The following is a 19,728-nucleotide window of genomic DNA, read 5'->3' as shown; positions in this document are numbered from 1 at the left end:
TTTTTCAGGTCGGAATGCCTTCCTAGGAATAGCTCAGAAATACTCCTATTTGATGAAATCTCTGATGACTTAAAGTCACAGAGTACTACCTCCTTCTTCTGGACTCTCTTTAGAGTACTCGCATTTACTATTTCCCGTTGACACAGCTCTCTGTATAAAATGGGCTCCTCAGTAAAGCTACTTCTTTGAGAAGAGTCTATATCTTAGCCTTTGGTACTCCTCAAAGTATCTAGCAGGTTCTGTATAACTATTGACTATAGATATTTTCACTTGATCAAATTACAAAATAGACATTGGAACTGCCTAGAACTGCTTCCAGATGACTGTCCCCAAGGCTCACTGTTGACCCTATATTATAATGTGTTAAGAGAGAATTTGGGGATGATGGCTCAGTAGGAAATACTGCTTCTCTGCCTCCCAACTAGACAACAATTTCACTGCTAGAATCTGCCCAACGCCACTATTTTTGGAACCCTGGAGGCTTGCAATTTCCAAGAAATATGGAAAAATAAATTGCATGAATATTGGTCCATTTCAGCTCTCAGCACAGTGGCAGCCACCCACCCCACTCCCACAGCAGGTAGAGGTGAAAGAAAGTATGAGAGGGATAAATAGTGACACACACAAAAAAATAAATAAAATAAAGAATGATAAATGCAAAGAACAATTCACTACATAAATCAAAGGCCGTTTTGAGCAGGCAGAAGAAAGAATCCTCAAATGAGAAGAAATGACTATGGAAATCACTGAGTTGGAGGAGCAGAGTGAAAAAAGATGGATGCTTTAGGACCTGTGGGACACCCATAAGCAGACCAGTATATACACACACTGGGACTCTTAGGAGGAGAAGATAAAGAGAGAGAGGCAGAAAGGATCTTGGGAGGAAATGAAGGCTGAAACTTCCCAATGCTGATGAAAGACAAGTAAATAAAAACTCCCGGAGCTCAACACACCCCAAGAATATGAATTCAAAAAGACCCACACTAAGACCCCTAATAGTCAAACTTTCAAAAGCCCCTGATAAAGAGAGATCTTGAAAGCTGCTAGAAGAGGATCACCATGTACAAGGGATCCTAAATAAGATAATCAGCAGATTTCTCATGAGAAACTCAGAGGCCAGAACAATGAACTGATAGACTCATAGTGATAAATAAATAAATAAATAAATAAATAAAAATAAAAAATAAAAAAAAGCAGCAAACTGTGAACCAAAAATCTCCCCATACGGTAAAACTGTGCTTCAAGATGGGGGAGATGTTAAAACTTTCCCAGAAATAGAAGCAGAAGGGGTTTTCACTACTACACCTGGCCTGCAAAATAAATAAGTAAGTAAATAAATAAATAAATAAAATGCTCGGAGACAGACCTGAAAGGTAAAATTAAAAGACACTACAAACTTGAACTTGTATGGATAAATAAACATATCATTAAGGTAAATATGTGAGCAATTATAAAATCTGTATTATCGCAACAATGGGATTGTATTGGGATTTTTTATTTATTTACATGAGATATTGGAGAGTAATCTTTTAAAATAAAATAAAAAATTAGTGTAGAAGTCAGAATTTCAATTATTAGTGTAGAAGTTAATAGGATATTAACACCCAAAAAAGGGTGGAGTTGGAGCTGTAAATTATTCATTTTTGTAATTTATTGAATTTAAATTGGTATGAATTCAAATAGGAGTGTTATAACTTTAGAATGTTAAAAGCAACCCCAATGGGAACCACGGACAAAATCACTATAGAAAATACATAAAAGGAAATGAGGAAGAAATTTCATCATTTCATTATAAAAAAATTAGCTAAACACACACAAAAAAACTGTAATGCACAAAAGGGAATGATACCTGCCCAAAGCTTAAAAGCATATAGAACACAATGAGAGAAGTAAGTCCCTCTTTGTCAGTAAATTTTTTTCTTTATATTTTTATTTATTTCAGAGAGGAAAAGATAGGGAGAGAGAGATATAAAGATCAATGATGAAAGAGAATCATTGATAGGATGCCTCCTGCATACCCCACACCAGGGATTGAGCCCACAATCTGGGCATCTTGCCCTTGAACAGAATCAACCCGGGACTCTTCAGTCTGCAGGCTGACACTCTATCCACTCAGCCAAACCAGCCAGGGCCCATTGCATTTTTATAGTGTATTACATTTATCCTCTAAATGCACATTTTAAAAGTAAATTTCCAATATCTCACATATATACTATTAAAAGAGCCCAATGGAAAAAGCCTCCTGTTAAGGGCTCAGCACTTGTTTTTGAGACTTTCAGTCCATTGTAAAAGTCTCGAAAATAAGGTTTTTCGCCTAAGAAACTGGCTACCCCTGTCAATTTTGTCTGGAAACACCTGACAGCGTAATCTGAAGGTTAGATTACTTTTGCTTGGCAATTCTACCTCCCATTTCTACAAACCCTCTTTCAAATCTCAGGGTGGGCCGTTTTATACAGGGTGCACTTTGTTGTTAAGGATAAAATCACCATGATTACTATATTTTCAAGGCTAACAATAGCATTATAATATATAGTAAGTGTTATACTATTTTGTTTTCTTTTAATTAAAAATTCTTTCTATATCTTTTGTCTCCATAAAAAGCCAAAGCATACATTAGCTCTCAGTGTAACTTGTCACCCAGAAAGCAAGAAGAAGTCCACATTATAGGAATGCTTAAGAAAATACCCCAAAATAAGATTGGTAACATTTACATTAGTCCTCTAATGGAGCACCTTACTTACCCCTCATTACAAGTATAATGAGTCTCTGAACCAAATTGAAAAGTTCCATGTGTGTAAAATACTTGGGCATTTTGAACATCTGCTAGCGGTGGACATAATTTTTCTGAAAGAAAAATGCCAAATGTGTTGTTTTATACCGATTGCAATACAGATTCGAGTCAAAATTGGACACGGCTCTTTTGAATTCATGGAAATATTTTCTTTCCTTACCTATCAAAAGCCCAAATTTAAAATTCACATATTGCTGAAACCGGTTTGGCTCAGTGGATAGAGTGCTGGTCTGCAGACTGAAAGGTCCCAGGTTCCATTCCAGTCAAGGGCATGTACCTTGGTTGTAGACACAACCGCAGGAGGGGGTGTGCACAAGGCAGCTGGTTGATGTTTCTCTCTCATTGATGTTTTTAGCTCTCTATCCTTCTCCCTTCCTCTCTGTAAAAATCGATAAAATATATTTTTAAAAAATAAAAATAAAATTCACATATCCCCTCACAACCAATTGCCAAGGAAGAGATTCTAGGGAAAATTTCAGAAACAGTGCTACCTACAATACATTTTCCCAGGAGATAACCATCCTCACAGTAGTGACATACTGAGCCTACAATGTGTGAAAACGTCTAAGGAACAAAAAGAAAAGTTTTGCAAACTCACTTGTGCAAGCCTCCTCGAGAGGTGACCACGTGTTATCAGTCTCACAAACAGTAGACGTGGGAAGAATGGGAACAAGATGCTTGTATCCTGGGAGACACTCATATTCTATTGTGTCCCCGGGGGCATAGTGGGGCGCAGCATCGCCCTTTAGTTTCATAGTCGTAAATGTTGGTAGCTCATCGCAGGCACCTGGGCATGAGATAAGAACGTGAGAGTAAATTATTTTAACTCTTTTCGTCGGCCAGGGTCTGTGGTCTGGATGTAGCTTCACGGTAAATGGTAAATAAAAGCAAAGGTTTTTGAAAGATCTTAAATAACTGTATATCTATATCTATATCTATATCTATATCTATATAATTGATTTTTTACAGGGAGGAAGGGAGAGAGATAGAGAGCTAAAAACGTTGATGAGAGAGAAACATCGACCAGCTGCCTCTTGCACACCCCCTACCGAGGATGTGCCCGGAACCAATGTACATGCCCAACTAGAATCAAACCTGGGACCTTTCAGTCAGCAGACCGATGCTCTACCACTGAGCCAAACCGGTTTCGGCTGTTTCATCCTTTTACCCAAGTGATGGTGGTAGTGCTATGCCATGCTTGTGCATTAAATATTATCTGATGAGCTTTTGATGTGCTGGAGAATAAGGTGAAAAGTCATTTAACAGTAAATTGAAGAGACAGCAGCAATGGTTTTATGATTTTAAAATATATCCACAGATATGCGTCCTTCTCCATTTTTTTTTTTTTTTTTTAATTCATCTCACACTCACAACTCTCCTAAAAAGACATCTGTAGTCTGTCGGGCCAGATTACTCTTTCACAGTTTGAAACACAGTCTCATGAAACCCCAGGGTTCTTTAAGAAGGTAAGTTCTTAAAGGTTGTAAATCATATGTCTCCTTTTTCTACTACATTCTGCATGAAGTTGTTCCTCAAGAGATGCTATGATAACAGGTGATTAATATGTAAGTACTATGCCGAAACCAGTTTGGCTCAGTGGTAGAGCGTCGGTTTGCGGACTGAAATGTCCCAGGTTCGATTCCGGTCAAGGGCATGTACATTGGTTGTGGGCACATCCCCAGTAGGGGGTGTGCAAGAGGCAGCTGGTTGATGTTTCTCATTTACGTTTCTAGCTCTCCATCTCTCTCCCTTCCTCTCAGTAAAAAATCAATAAAATACATATTTTTAAAAATATGAAAGTGCTGTGTACTTCATAGATCAAGATATGGGTTAATGTATTTTAAAATATAAGGTTTCACATGTTTCATATGTCAACCCTGAGAAAATCTATGTCTGCCAATAAGTACTTGTTGTGTTTAATTGGGTTCAATTTCATAACCTGAGTCTAGCACCCATTGTTTTCTGAGGTCTTTCATGCACACTGCCTATTAGGGAAAAACTGCAGGCTAAGCTCCTAGCTCTTGTGCTGTGTTCTTGCCCTCTGAATCATTAAAAAAAAAAAATGTTTTTAAGTTCATAGCCCAATGGATGTGGCTCAGTGGTTGAACATCCACCCATAGACCAGGAGGTCATGGTTCGATTCCTGGTCAGGGAACATGCCTGGGTTGCAGCTCCATCCCTAGTAGGGGGCATGCAGGAGACAGCCAATCAATGATTCTCATCATTGATGTTTCTCTCTCTCTCTCTTTTCTGCAAGGATATTTCTATCATCTATAGCTATCTATCATTTCCTAAGGTGGCTGGTTGATCTGTATATTCAACATATTTCTACAATAAAGCTATTATATTGCTATTTAACGTTTTACTTCTGGGTTTTTTCTTTTTGCTATTTTGATTGGGTGTTTTCCACTATCTTGCCTTTCAAATCACTGATTCAGTCCTCAGTTTCATCTAAACTGTTATTGATTCCTTCTAGTGTATTCTTCATTTCAGTTATTATAGTCTTCATTTCTAAGTGGTTACTTTCATGGTTTCTATGGTGTGTATTTTTCTTATGTTTACTATCTCTTTGTTGAAGTTCTTACTCAGTTGATCTATTCTTCCCCCAAAGTTCATTGAGCATCCTTATAAGCAGTGCTTTGAACTCTGCATCTGGTAGATTTCTTACCTCCATTTTGCTTAGTTCTTTTTCTGGAGTTTTCTTCTGTCCTTTAATTTGGGATATGCTTCTTTTTCTCGTTTTGGCTGCTCCTCTTTGTATGTATTAAAAAGATCTGCTACATTTATCAGTTCTGTTAGGGTGGCCTTATATAAGAGGTTTCCTTTTGGCACCCAGTGGCTCAGTGGCACTGTCCCTTGTGTGGTTTGTGTGTAGTTCCTGTTGTAGTTCAACCTTGATTGTTGTTTGCTCCTCAGTAGGTGGAGCTGTCCCTCAGGGTGACTAGTTCTGAAGACTGGTAATGACCTTTGTGAGGGCTGGTTCCATACTCCTGGTGCTTTCTAAGACTACCCTTTTGATGTGCCTTTTGTGCAGCTGATAGAGTGGTATTCTGTGGTGAATTGAGGTTGTTTCTGGAGCTTCTTGAGAGAGGCTCCAGTTTAGGCTGAGGTCAGCCACTATCCATGCCCAGCCAAGGACACCTGGTAGGAGCTACAAGTGATCCCGGTTGGCAAATGCCTATACTGAGTCAGGAGACTCATGGGAGAAGCCACACCATGACTTGAGGCTAGCTGCCATCCAGGCCAGGCCTGGGGCCATTCAGCAAAAGGCGCAGGGCACATTGAGGCCAGTCACTGCCTTCTTGGGGAGATTTTAAGAAAGCTTGCAGCCGAAGTCAGTTTGACTCAGTGGATAGAGCGTTGGCCTGCGGACTGAGAGGTCCGGGGTTCGATTCCTGTCAGGGGCATGTACCTTGGTTGCGGGCACATCCCAGTAGGGGGTGTGCAGGAGGCAGCTGATCAATGTTTCTCTCTCATGGATGTTTCTAGCTCTCTGTCTCTTTCCCTTCCTCTCTGTAAAAAAAAAAAAAAATCAATAAAATATATTTTAAAAGAAAATAAAGAAGGAAGGAAGGAAGGAAGGAAGGAAGGAAGGAAGGAAGGAAGGAAGGAAGGAAGGAAGGAAGAAAGGAAGGGAAAGAAAGCAAGCTTGCAGCATGAGCCATGTCTGCCTAGGAGGCACAGCCACTGAAAGAGCCAAGTGCAGTGTGTGCATTGAGTGGAGCTGAGTCTCAGGGAGTTATGAGGGTTAGGTGAGTGGTAGTTATTGGGTTAATGCAGATTCGGATTTAGTTCCTGTCTGTCCCCGCAGGCTGCATGGGAGAGTGCTCAACACAGGGACAATAATGGCCTCCACGCTGAAGCCACACAACTCAGTTTCTCCCCATATGTCTTGATGCCTTTCGAGCTGCTGTTCCTTTCTGGGTGCTTCGGGTGAGTGCTTGTGAGGGATGGAGTGTGTGCTCAGGCTTTCTAGGAGAAAGTCTGGGTTTCAAGCAACCCTCCATCTCACCAGGTTGGGGCTGAATCACCACCTATTTTCGCAGCCAGCTGCCATGGGGACTTCTCTTCCCAGCACTGACTTCCTCCTTCAGGGAGCCTGGTGTGGGGCTGGTATTTCTCAATCTTATCCTTAGCTGTAGGAGTTCAGCTAGTCTTCAGGTGGGTCACCAGGCTGACTGTTGGATGACTGAGTTGTAAGTTGATGCGGTCATGAAAGAAGGCAAGCACAGTGCTTACCTATTCTGCCATCTTGACTGGAACACTGATCTCTGAAGTCTTCAGCAGAATGGTGGATCAGTAGTTCATGCAATTATTTCATTGAAATAATTAAGGACTCTCCCTGTCTTTCCGTTGCTATGAAATTTAGTTTCTGTTGCCAAATAAAAACTCCCAGTATAGAGAAAAAGAATAACTGTATGAAATGTGGAGAGTTGGTAAAAAAAAAAAAAAAAAAAATGAGTCTTGTTCTGGAGACAGTAGAAACAACCTAGTTTAAGTGGTACTGTATAAAAAGAACTAAAGTGGTCATGGAAAGATAGTTTATTAAAGGTATCAACGTATCTCTTTTAATATGAATAAAAGAGCAAAGTCACTGACAGAATCCATGGAATCCATGGACCTTCCTCTCCATGTACTGATTGGAATAATGTTGTAAGCTTCCTATATGATAAGCACTGTGCTAAGTGCCTTAAGTGCATCCCATTTTAACTTTTCTATTATACAGGAAGGAAGACATTAAATCATTTTACATATAAGTGAGCACATTTACTAGTAAAGCTTGTGTTATTGCCCAAGTTTACACACCTATGTAGATCTGCGGACTATGGCAAATCAATTAGAATCACTAGTATAACAAGTAGAATAGCTGCAAAAATGTTATTTTTCTTTTTATTATTAAAATGATGGATGACCAAATCACCAGTCAAAAGATTTTTTTTTTTTTAAAGCCCATAGGTATTTAAACAATTTAGAAAAATAAAGCAGGAAGTTACCAAACCTGAGACAGGAAAAAGTGTAGGGTTTTTTTTCCTGGGAGGAGTTGACATTGAAAAACAAAATAACTGCCAAAACCGGTTTGGCTCAGTGGATGGAGCGTTCTGCGGACTGAAAGATCCCAGGTTCGATTCCGGTCAAGGGCATGTACCTTGGTTGCAGGCACATCCCCAGGGGAGAAGGCGTGTGTGTAGAAGGCAGCTTATCAGTGTGATGATTCTCTCTCATCGATGTTCCTAACTCTCTATTCCTCTCTTTTCCTCTCTGTAACAACTCAATAAAATATATTTAAAAAAAATAAAAACAAAATAACCACTTGGTTATTATCTCCATTTATACAAAATGATACCTTTCATTCTTGATTCATATAGATAAAGTTTCCCATGCTTCAATTTATTTGAAAAAAATTTCCTATACATTTTGATAAGTGAATAGTACCAAATAACAGAAATGTAGGCACAGTAAATGTACATGATGTGTTAAGAGCCCACCAAAACATAAATTATATGTCCTACCTCTGTTCTGGAAATGAATACAAACACAGAATAAAATACAAAACTTCCTTGCTTCTTTTCAGTTATTTTGTATCACTGATTTTTATTTATTTATTTATTTTTAAATATATTTTATTGATTTTTCACAGAGAGGAAGAAAGAGGGACAGAGAGCTAGAAACATCAATGAGAGAGAAACATATATCAGCTGCCTCTTGCACACCCCCTACTGGGGATGTGCCCGCAACTAATGTACTTGCCCTTGACCAGAATCAAACCTGGGACCTTTTAGTCTGCAGGCCAACGCTCTATCCACTGAGTCAAAAACGGTTTTGGCTATATCACTGATTTTTAATGTTAAAGAAATAAAATAAAATAAAATAAAATAAAATAAAATAAAATAAAATAAAATAAGAAAATAAGAAAGAAAGAAAATGATACTTTTTGTACCTTTAATACATTTTGGCAACGCGGGCTCCCAATTATTGTTAGCTCCACAGAAAAGTGTCTTGCTGCCTTCAAGGTAAAATCCCCTCTCACACTTAATTGTAACCTCAGCTTTGTAGTATAATTTTTTCTCAAGTCCAGAAACGACTCTCCCATCCTCGAGTACTGGAGGTTGGCATTTGACCACTGAAAAGCAAAGAAATTTCAGAATTAATGGAAAATTCTTTTAACCTAGGGCAGAAACATTACTGCAAAGTAGTATTTTCCTCTGGGAACAAAGAGACAAGACATGGAAGTCAGGATATTAATTAAATAAAAGATTTTAATTCCAGGGAAACAGACATAGAGATATCTAATAACCTTTGTCCACCTAGAACAGACTATAATGATAGATTATTGGTTTCTTTTTAAAAAATATTTTGACTTTTTACAGAGAGGAAGAGAGAAGGAGAGTTAGAAACACCGATGAGAGAGAAACATCAACCAGCTACCTCCTGCACACCCCCTACCAGGGATGTACCCGCAACCAAGGTACATGCCCTTAACCAGAATCGAACCTGGGACCCTTCAGTCCATAGGCCAATGCTCTATTTACTGAGCCAAACCGGTTAGTTTCTTATGTGTTTTATCAATAGTGGCAAGTTTTGAAAAGGTTTGATTACCAGATACAAATTCTGGGCAAGTTCAAAAGCAACTTCTGATTCTCCTTAATTTAGGGTTTAAAAAAAATTCATGCTGACACTGATAACAGTATGCTGCTTTTCAGAAAGGCAGGAAAGACTCTTGTGAGAAGGTTATACATGAGCTCAAGTTGGAAAGAACTAGCCATGCAAAGATATGAAAGAAAAAGTTGTTAGGTAGCAACAACATACATGAACTGAGATGTTTATAAAATGGAAAGGCTGCATAATCAACATGGCTCAGTTGTTGAGCATCGACTTTGAACCAGAAGGTCACTGTTGGATTCCTGGGCACATGCCCAGATTGTGGGTCCAGTCCCTAGTGTGGAGCATGCAGGATGCAGCTGATCAATGATTCTCTCTCATCATTGATGTTTTTCTCTCTCTCTCCTCTCCACTCCTCTCCTCTCCCTCTTCCTTCCTCTCTGAAATCAATAAAAAAATTAATTTTAATTTTTAATAGATTATTGCTAGCAAATAGACATGTGATTTATCACTGCACATTCAGTTCTCGTCTAAAACTTCAGTCTTTCCTATTTTCCAAAAAGATAATCATGCCATAAGTGAATAAAATCTATTTCATTTCTTCATTACCACTATGTTTGCCTGTTTCCATACCTTGCATTATTGTTTGGTCAGGCCCTTCAATGCAATGCTGAATAGAGTGGTGAGAATAGACATCCTTATATTGTTTCAGCGTTAGGGGGAAATAAATTACTCTATTACATTAAGTATACTGTTAGCTGTGAGATTCTTGTAGGTGATTTTAATCAGGTCCTGTATTATCAGATAACACTTTATTTTTAAGCCAGTGTGTGTTTTGTGGTGCTTTCAAGCAAAAATGTCTTCATCCATGCAATACACAGTAAATCTCAAGGTATACAGTGAAATACCAAAAGCAGGTGGGGCAAGGGATTGGAAACTCTACAACTAGAGCTATTTTTTTCTATTTTTATTTGGCCTGTTGTAGATTAATTTAGAAACCAATTTAACAGGAGGAGCAAGAACATATGACTGTTCTGTTTACTTTTAGGGAATTTGGAAGAAAGAAGTGGAAATATTATTACCTTTACACACAGGAGGGTCAGGTCTCCATTTGTTACGCCCAGAACAAGTAAGCTTGTTCTCTCCAACAAGTGAAAAGTCATCTGGCCCATTAGAAGGTATACAATGGTAAGTTACTACATCACTATATTCAAATACATCCTTGTCGCTATTGCTGAATTCTCCATTGGGTATTTGTGGAGGCGGTTGACACAAAATCCCTTAAAAAGAGGACAGGAAAGGAAAAGGAAAAGGTAAAAGATTAAAACAGCATTAGTAATGTCTTCAATAGATTCATTAACCATGTGAGTTCTATAATCTAGTTAAATATCCAATATCCATTTGGAACAAAAATTCTATGGAAAAAAATGCAGTATCTTTTTTCATCCTTAAGAGTATGTAGTTCAATCTGCCAAAGGTACAAATGGCATGTGAATGCAACAGCCCAATCCTGAGGTCTACATGTAACACGCATATGGATGAGTGTGCAAACACATAAAACAATGCCACTATTCTCACTTTTTGAAAATTCTGGTTTTCCTTTAAAAATTTTGTTGTATCTATTAATGCGCATTGTACTTCCTGTTCTCAATGAATTAATACATAATTATTCTTAAAACTTTTCAGAATTCATTCCAATATAATGGAATAGCCATCACCATATTCTATCTGAAGAAAAGCTATGTGGGTGTCTTTTAAAAATGTAAAAGCATGAAGTCAAGCCAAGGCCAAAAAAAGTTTGAGAACTACTGATCTAAATTCTAAAGAGAGAATATACTTACTCGCACAGTGTGGGGCAACGCCGGACCATTCCAGTCTCCCAGTAAGTTCACAATATCGATTTTTTTCTCCAACTATGTAATAACTAAATGAGAACGGAAAAGAATATCGTTTTCTTTATCAGTTCAGAAGAAATACATAATTACAAAGACAAATGTGATGTGGTTGTTTCTGTGCACTTCAGTGGGCTTGAGGGAGAAGTTTCTTAAACAGAATATATTGAACGTGCTATCCAAGCCTGCAAAGTTCAGATACTGCACTTGAACACACATTGGTCTGGAGGAAAATGTCTACAAAGTCTGTCGTGCCTGACAGTCTGGCCTCTTTTCTGTCTTCAGGAGGCACATCAACACTCACTTCTCTGAACCTGCTCATGCCAGAGATCCGTAGTGCTTACCTGCCTGGGTTCCAGTCCCAGCTCCAAAACTGACTTGTTATTTGAGCATGCACATGTCCCTTCATGTTCCTTATCTATGAAAACAGTACAATACTATATTGCTCCTGGGGTGGTTGGTTTTTTTTATTTTTTTTATTAAGGTATTATATGTGTAATGCCCTTACCATTGCCCTCCCCCACCTCACTCCCATATCCCCAGCGCCCCCCCCCCCCCGAGTTTTACGACCATTGGTTATGCTTATATGCATGCATGCAAGTCCTTCGGTTGATCTCTTATCTCCCCCACTTCTCCCTAACCTTCCTGCTGTAATTTGACAGTCTATTTGATGCTTTACTGCCTCTCTATCTTTTTATTCATCAGTTTATAATGTTCTTTATTATCCATAAATGAGTGAGATCATGTGGTATTTTTCTTTCATTGACTGGCTTATTTCACTTAGCATAATGTTTTCCAATTCCATCCAGGTTGCTGCAAATGGTAAGAATTCCTTTTTTATGGCAGCATAGTATTCCATTGTGTAGATGTACCATAGTTTTCTGATCTAGTCATCTGCTGACGGGATATCTTTTCTGATTGGTGTTTCTATAATAGTTTCTCAGGATATAATCCTAGAAGTGGGATTACTGAGTTCCATTTTCAGTTTTTTTAGGAAACTCCATACTGTTCTCCACAGTGGCTGCACCAGTCTGCATTCCCACCAGCAGTGTATGAGTGTTCCTTTTTCTCCACATCTTTAGCAACACTTGTCATTTGTTGAATTGTTGATGATAGCCATTCTGACAGGTGTGAGATGGTACCTCATTATCCCTTTTGATTTGCATCTTTCAGTTACCTAGTGACTTTGAGCATGTTTTCATGTGCCTCTTGGCCTTCCTTCTGTCTTATTTTGAAAAGATTCTATTTAGGTCCATTGTCCATTTTTTTATTGGATTATTTATCTTTCTTTTATTAAGTTGTATAAGCTGCCTGAAGATGTTGGAGATTAACCTTTATCAGTGATAACATTTGCAAATATGTTCTCCCATACAGTGGACTTTCTTGTTTTGTTGATGGTTTCTTTTGCTGTAAAAAAGCTTTTTATTTTGATGGAGTCCCATTTGTTTATTTTCTCTTTAGCTTCCATTACTGGGGTTGTTTTGAGTAGTAGGTAAAAATACAATAGCATCTGAGACTATGTAAGTTTTAGATATGGTGAAATGTTCTTCTGATCACAATGTCTTCCCAGAAACAGCTCAGAACTCCCCCATGGAATAGCTCATTATTTAAATTCACAGAACTCTCTCCTCCTTCTGAACTCTCCTTAGGAGTAAATTTGCTTCTTTGGTTCTTATTATTTACTATTTTCCTTTGACACATTTTGGTATGTATGGTATTACTCAATAAGGCTGACACTTCGCTGAGAATAATCTATGTTTTAACCTCCACAAGGAGCCAAGCAGGCTCTCTATGTAGCTATTGACTGCATATTGGCACTTGATCAAATTAAAATAGAATCAGTAAAACAGCCTGTATACATTTCCAGCTGACATTTCCCACTAGCCTAATTCATTGTTTCTATATTATAATCTATTAGGAAAGGATTCTGTAATGATGATGGGTAGGAAGCTTCAAGAATCGCTCTCCCCATTTTGACAACATTTCCTACTAGAATCTGCATAATGCCACTGTTTTGAAACTCTAGAGTTTGTTGAAGGCTTGCAACTTCCAGGAAAAGACTTGGGCAGGTAAATTCCACTAATATTGGTCAATTTCAGCTCTTAGCACAGTGTCAGCTACCCATCCCACTCCCACAGCACACAGCTGTGCTCCTCAAGCAGTTTATCAGCAGACTGAAGGAGCCAGCATGAGCTCAAAGGCCTGTATTCTCCAAGTATCAGGGAGCCCCTGCTTTTATCACTGATGGATCTTTCTGGTCACAGAGAAGCAGACAAAGACATGGGCAGCCATTGTTGTTATATCTCGCTTCTCCAATGTGTAAGCCATTTCTTGCTGATTGAGGTGAATTCCAGTGATTTATTCTTCATTTCTCATGATTTCCCCTTTCAGGATACAGATATTGAAACCTGGGACATTTCAAAACAACTACATAAGTGAGGAAAATTAGGAAGTGGTTATTCATGCCCTGAGAAAGGCTCAGGAAAAAAAAATCTGAGAAAACATTTAGTTTACCTGTCAGGCTGATCCTCAGCACAGACACACCTTACAAAAATCCAAAAACAAAAACAATTTAAAAAAAACAAAACCTATCAATGGATGGCAATCTGATTCCCATAGTTTTCGCATTATTATATTCAAATATTCAGTTCAACAACAACAAAAATCACAAGACATACAAAGAAACAGGATAATATGGCCTATTCAAAGAAAAAGTAAATCAATAAAAAGTATTCCTGAAAAAAACACACCCGAGGAAAGATCTACTAGACACAGACTTTAAAACAGCTGTCTTTAACAGCAAATCTGGTGGCAGGTCGGTGGTTCTTAGTTTTGCTGTCCTCTTTCATTTGTGAAGTGGCCGACACAGAAAGCCAGATCTTTCTGAGTACCCTGAAGGGCAAGGCCAGCACTCTCAAGTTTGAGGCCAATGACACCTTTGAGAATGTCAAAGCTAAAATTTAAGACAAGGAGGCAAATAGCACCTGTTTTGGGGGGCATGTTTGGAGGAAGACCCCACTCCATCAGACTGTAATATCCAGAAATAGCCCACCCTGCACTTGGCCCAGTGCACAAAATTCATGCAAAGGAGACAACCCTCGCAGCCCCTGCTGCTGCCTTGGCCCTGGCAGCCCCAGCTTCATCAATGAATTAGGCTAGTGGGAAATGTCAGCTGGAAATGTATACAGGCTGTTTTACTGATTCTATTTTAATTTGATCAAGTGCCAATATGCAGTCAATAGCTACATAGAGAGAGAGCCTGCTTGGCTCCTTGTTGAGGTTAAAACATAGATTATTCTCAGCGAAGTGTCAGCCTTATTGAGTAATACCATACATACCTGGAAGGTTGTCCAGATGGTCGTCCAGAAGATCATCTGGCTGGTCAATTAGCATATTAGCTCTTCATTATATAGGATTAAAAGAGCCCAAGGGAACAAAGGCTACTACTATTAAGTGCTCAGTACTTGTTTTTGAGACCTTCACTCCTTTATAACTGCCTCAAAACTCATGTTTTCTAACAAAAGAATTTTGATCAATGTTATGTTCCAGGTTAACCAGGTCAATGTTCACCTGGTAACACTTTACAGAGTTATCTCCATGAACAATATCTTTGGTGGGTAAACCTACCTACCAATTCTATAAGCCCTCCTTCAGCTCAGCGAATTGGCAGTTTTAAATAGGATATACTTCCTTGTTAAAGTAATGTCATCATGATTACTACAACTTTAATGCTAACGATAGGCTTATTCTTGCATGTAGTATTATACAAGTATCCTTTCCTTCATTTTTAATTTCTATTCCTTACACATCTTCTCAGTCTGCATAAAAAGCCCAAGAGTTGATTGGCTGGCTGGAAGTACAACTTGTCACACAGAAAGCAAGATGAAGTCAACATTATGGGAATGCTGAAGAAGAGAAGCACACTGAAAATAGAATCAGTAACATTTACTATATTCCTCTATGGTGCAACTTACCCTTCATTACACATATAATAAGCTTGAGAACCAAACTTCTTATTTGTGTTTACATAAGCTACATAGACTATTTGGCCATTGAGGGGCTCTTCTAGCTTCGGACATGTGTTTACTAAAAGAAAAAAAGTTCAAATGTGTTGTTAGATGCCAATTTCAATGCAGGTGGATCCAAATCAAAATTTCATTATCGCTCTTTTGAAGCCATTTCACTATTTAAAGCCCAAACTTAACATTCACATTGACCCTGACAAGCAATTGCTAAGAAGAAGATTCCCGGGAGATTTTCAAAGACATTACTATCTACCATCTCCATCCCCATGGCAAAGCCATCATAGTAATAGTGGACTATGCAGTCTAAAATGTGTGACAATATCCAGAGCAATACAAGGAAAAGCTTTGTGTGCTTACCTTCACAAGCCTCCTGGAGATCAGGCGCCCATGTGTTATTAGGCTGACAAGTAGTAATGGTGTGGAGAAGAGGTGTAATACGCTTGTATCCTGGGATACACTTAAAGTCTATTTCTTCTCCAGGAGCATACGATGCTTTCGGGGGAGTAATTGGCACCATATATTTAAAAGTAGGAGCAGTACAGGCAGCTGGGCATAAAATAATAAAAACATGAAAAAAGAAAAATATTTTATCTTTTTCCATCAGCCAGGGACTGTGGTTGGGCAGCAGGTAGTTAGTACAAAGTGAATGGGAAGGTCCTTGATTGGGCTGACTCTGGTCAACATAGTCAATATAGATTTCCCGTATGGGTTTCCGTGTTATATGATCTGTCTATTGCACCATGTGCTCACCACCCAAAGTCAAGTCTTCTGTCACCATATATTAGGACACTCCTTACCCCCACCCCATTCACCCTGGAAAGCAGCACACTGCTGTCTGTGTTCACTAGTGTCCGTTGTATATCCCACATAGGCGTGAAATCATATGGTTCATAACTTTTTCTGACTTCATTTCACTTAGTATAATGTTCTCCAGGGCCATCCGTCTTGCTGCAAATGGCGCTATTTCATCCTTTCTTATGGCTGAGACGTATCCCCTTGTGTATAAGTACCACATCCGGTCCTCTATCACAGGACACTTGGGTTGTTTACATGTTTGGGCCACTGTGACTAATGCTGCAATGAACATAGGGGTGCATATAGCGCTGCGAATACATTCTAAAAGCAGGTCTTGTTCTGTGTCTTTCTCTTGCCTCGGTTGCCCTACTGTTGCCACACTGGATAGCTTGAGAATCTATGGATGCCCTGAGCCTTGTCACATCTCTGAGTCTCCCTAAGCTCCTCCCACCTTTCCTCCCTGCTCACCTGCTACTCCTGCTCAGCCCTTATCTTGCAGACTCACCTGCTCAATATCCCTAGGAAACATATTCTCCCTCCCCAAAGAGGCAGTGAATGGTCCCTATTCTGGGACTCTCTTCTGCCTGGATTTCTCAGGTCACTGGCACATGTTTTTGTGTTTACTAGTTAGCATGGCTGACTTTGTCCATTCATGTGGCCAAAATACCTAGCACAGTATGACCCCCATAGTAGCTATTAGAAGTTAGTACTAACCTAGTTAGTTTAGTACTAAAAGAAGTTAGTACTAAAGCACTTCTGTAGAATAGAGACGATGGTAAAGAAGATGCAATAGTCATTTGAAACTCTGGGCCCTGGGAAAGGATTTGGATAGGCCCGAGGTCAGAAAACTGCGGCTCTTTGGCCCCTGGAGTGTGGCTCTTCCACAAAATACCACGGCCTGGGTGAGTCTATTTTGAAGAAGTGGCGTTAGAAGAAGTTTAAGTTTAAAAAATTTGGCTCTCAAAAGAAATTCCAATGGTTGCACTGTTGATATTTGGATCTGTTGACCAATAAGTTTCCCGGTTAATGGGATAAGTAATTAATTCAATCTGCCAGTATCCTGGTAACCTAGCAACTGATAGGAAAAGGACTGTTCCTTTGTGTTGTAAGTTGCACACAAAAGAAACCAAGAAACACTGTGTAAGCATTTGCTGATCTCCGTTTCTTTAATTAGCAAGAGAGAAAATACCTAAAATAGGCAGAAGAGACCTCTTGTAACACTATATTGTGGGTTTGGGAGGAATGAGATGGCTCCTGGAAACACAAGTTTTCCCGGCTGCAACTTCGCAGCATTTACCTCTGAGCTGCAAGCCTCCCAGGCACAAGGCTGCCTACAAACCCTTCTCCTGAGGGGCTTCAAGAGCGAAATGTAGCCGAAACCGGTTTGGCTCAGTGGATAGAGCATCAGCCTGTGGACTGAAAGGTCTCAGGTTCAATTCAGGTCAAGGGCATGATGTACCTTGGTTGTGGACACATCCCCAGTAGGGGGTGTGAGAAAGGCTGCTGATGGATGTTTCTAACTCTTTATCTCTCTCCCTTCCTCTGTAAAAAATCAATACAATATGTTTATTTAAAAAAAAAAAAAAAGAGTGAAATGTTTGTTTTATTTAGGTAGTTTCCCCCCACCCAGCTTAGTGATTTCTCCTTTTTACTTTCTCTAAGTTTTATTTTATCCTGATTTTATTTTTCAACCTTGAGCTTAACCTTGTTTTTCATCCCCCTTCATGTCCAGTTTTGTTCTCTCCCATGTTGTACCCTACATTCCATTCATTTTTCTCTATTCCAAAGAGCATGCACAGTGTGTCCTTCAACTTTATAGTTTGAAGCCTATTCTAAATTTGATCCTTCTTCTTTTTTTTTTTAAGTTCCTTTGGTTTTTCTCCTTACCACCACGTCCCCCTTCCCTCCCTCATAGAAATGAACTGTGTTTAATGATCAGTAACCAGAATACTGTCAGCAAGCACACTGTACCAGAATATAGGGGTGGATAGGAGAGCCCTGCAAACTCTCCATCCATGGGAAGGTAGAGCCTATCTCACCCTCCGCGGGCCCTGCAGTCGCTTTGTAGGTACCACGGAAAGGCCATCCTAAGCTGGGCTCCACCGGCACCCACCTGGTTCACCAAGCCCCCGTGCTTCCTACCCGACCCAACAAGCAAATCCCTCCCCATCCCCACCTCCCATCGGCTCCGGGCGGCCAGCTCCCTAACTCTCTCCGGTTTGCCTCCAGAGCTCACACCTTCCCCCTACCAGAGCACATGGGCAGCAGGAGCCCCAGGGCCACCAACAGGATCCCCGGGGAGCACCAAAAGGAAAAGGCGCCCCCGCGGCGGTGCGGAGGGGGCCAGCGCAGCTCACAGGATGCCATCATCTTCCAAGAGCTCGGTAGGAAACCCGAGGGGCAGCCAGCATTTACCTTTTTGAGAGCAGCTGTCAGACGCAACAATCCCCGGAGTCAAGAAGTGAAGTGTCCAGGGCGGTACCCAGCCGCTGCTGGGCGTGGCCACGGCCGTGACGTCAGGGCCCGTCGGGCCAATGGCAGGCTGTGAGGCGGGGCCGCGGCACCGGGGGCGGAGCGTTTGTCCCGGAGAGGGAATGAATGGGGCGTGGCCTGGCCAACCTCTCTAAACCCACCTGGTCTATGGCAGCTGCGGCTCGGTCTGCGCCCACAACATGGGCTGACCCCCTCCCGGGTTTGCCAGGTTTTCAGGAAATGGTGGTTAACCCCTGAGTTCATAAAGTTACCACTTTCTTTTTTAAGTGTATTTTATTGATTTTTTACAGAGAGAAAGGGAGAGGGATAGAGAGCCAGAAACATGGATGAGAATCATGGACCAGCTGCCTCCTACACACTCCCCACCGGGGATGTGCTCGCAACCAATATACATGCCCTTTACGGGACTCAAACCTGGGACCTTTCAGTCCGCAGGCCGACACTCTATCCACTGAGCCAAACCGATTTCGGCAGCACTTACCACTTTCAAAAGCTGCTCCGGTGATGATGCTCTACATCAGAGACAGAACTGTTTGTCCTAGGCGGCGTCACTAAGAGCATGTACTCCTCCGACAGATTAGGAGGAGATACATCCCTGCCCCCTTCCTTCCCTGTCACTGTCCTTCAGTTCTTTTCTGTTAGCTCTTTGCCTGTGTATTGAGAACTTACCATGAGCCAGGCATCTTGTTAGGTCCCATGGGTACCAAACCAGATAGGACCCCGCTTCCACCTTCCAAGGAGCCCATGGCCTGTTACAGAGTTCCCGAACAATCAAACAATGCAGGAGGAGACTCACTTTATTCATCGCGCGATGGGCTTAGAGAAAATGAATTCAAATTCTAAGCAAGGCTACAAGCAGGACTTCCCTTTTTATTAAAGAGCCAGCCCTATGTGCATTCAGTGGTTATCTCGATGCTGGCCTTGAAAACAACACAGTTCTATCCAATTAAAAAGTGCACCTGGCATGGCATTGAGATTATGGCATATCTAGTCTCTGGCCTACAAGGTCATACAGCTAAGTTTATCTTCATCATTCTTCAAACAGGCTAAAGCAGACTAAAAAGCATCATTTTAGAATAAGATGCCCTCTAAGAGCAGAAAATTCCAAACAGCAGTTTGTTACAAATAAGGG

At 40.3% G+C, this 19,728-nt stretch overlaps 1 protein-coding gene across 1 annotated transcript in view; it reads right to left on the bottom strand.

The window, feature by feature from the left end:
- LOC118721677 (membrane cofactor protein-like) overlaps positions 1-18,588 on the bottom strand; it is a 32,440-nt gene extending 13,852 nt beyond the window's left edge. The window contains exons 1-8 of the mRNA XM_045583414.1: positions 18,519-18,588; positions 15,666-15,854; positions 15,258-15,369; positions 11,233-11,315; positions 10,474-10,671; positions 8,730-8,912; positions 3,390-3,578; positions 2,742-2,844 (exon numbers count right to left, since the gene is read on the bottom strand). Coding sequence (XP_045439370.1) covers positions 2,742-2,844; positions 3,390-3,578; positions 8,730-8,912; positions 10,474-10,671; positions 11,233-11,315; positions 15,258-15,369; positions 15,666-15,825 — 1,028 coding nt within the window. The 5' untranslated portion in view covers positions 15,826-15,854; positions 18,519-18,588. The remainder of the gene's footprint in view (positions 1-2,741; positions 2,845-3,389; positions 3,579-8,729; positions 8,913-10,473; positions 10,672-11,232; positions 11,316-15,257; positions 15,370-15,665; positions 15,855-18,518) is intronic.
- Between the last annotated feature and the right edge of the window lie 1,140 nt (positions 18,589-19,728).

The sequence above is a fragment of the Pipistrellus kuhlii genome, unplaced genomic scaffold, assembly GCF_014108245.1.
Source record: "Pipistrellus kuhlii isolate mPipKuh1 unplaced genomic scaffold, mPipKuh1.p scaffold_m20_p_18, whole genome shotgun sequence".
Lineage (NCBI taxonomy): Eukaryota > Metazoa > Chordata > Mammalia > Chiroptera > Vespertilionidae > Pipistrellus > Pipistrellus kuhlii.
The sequence above is the reverse complement of the archived record's forward strand: the minus strand, read 5'-3'. Positions and strand labels throughout refer to the sequence as shown.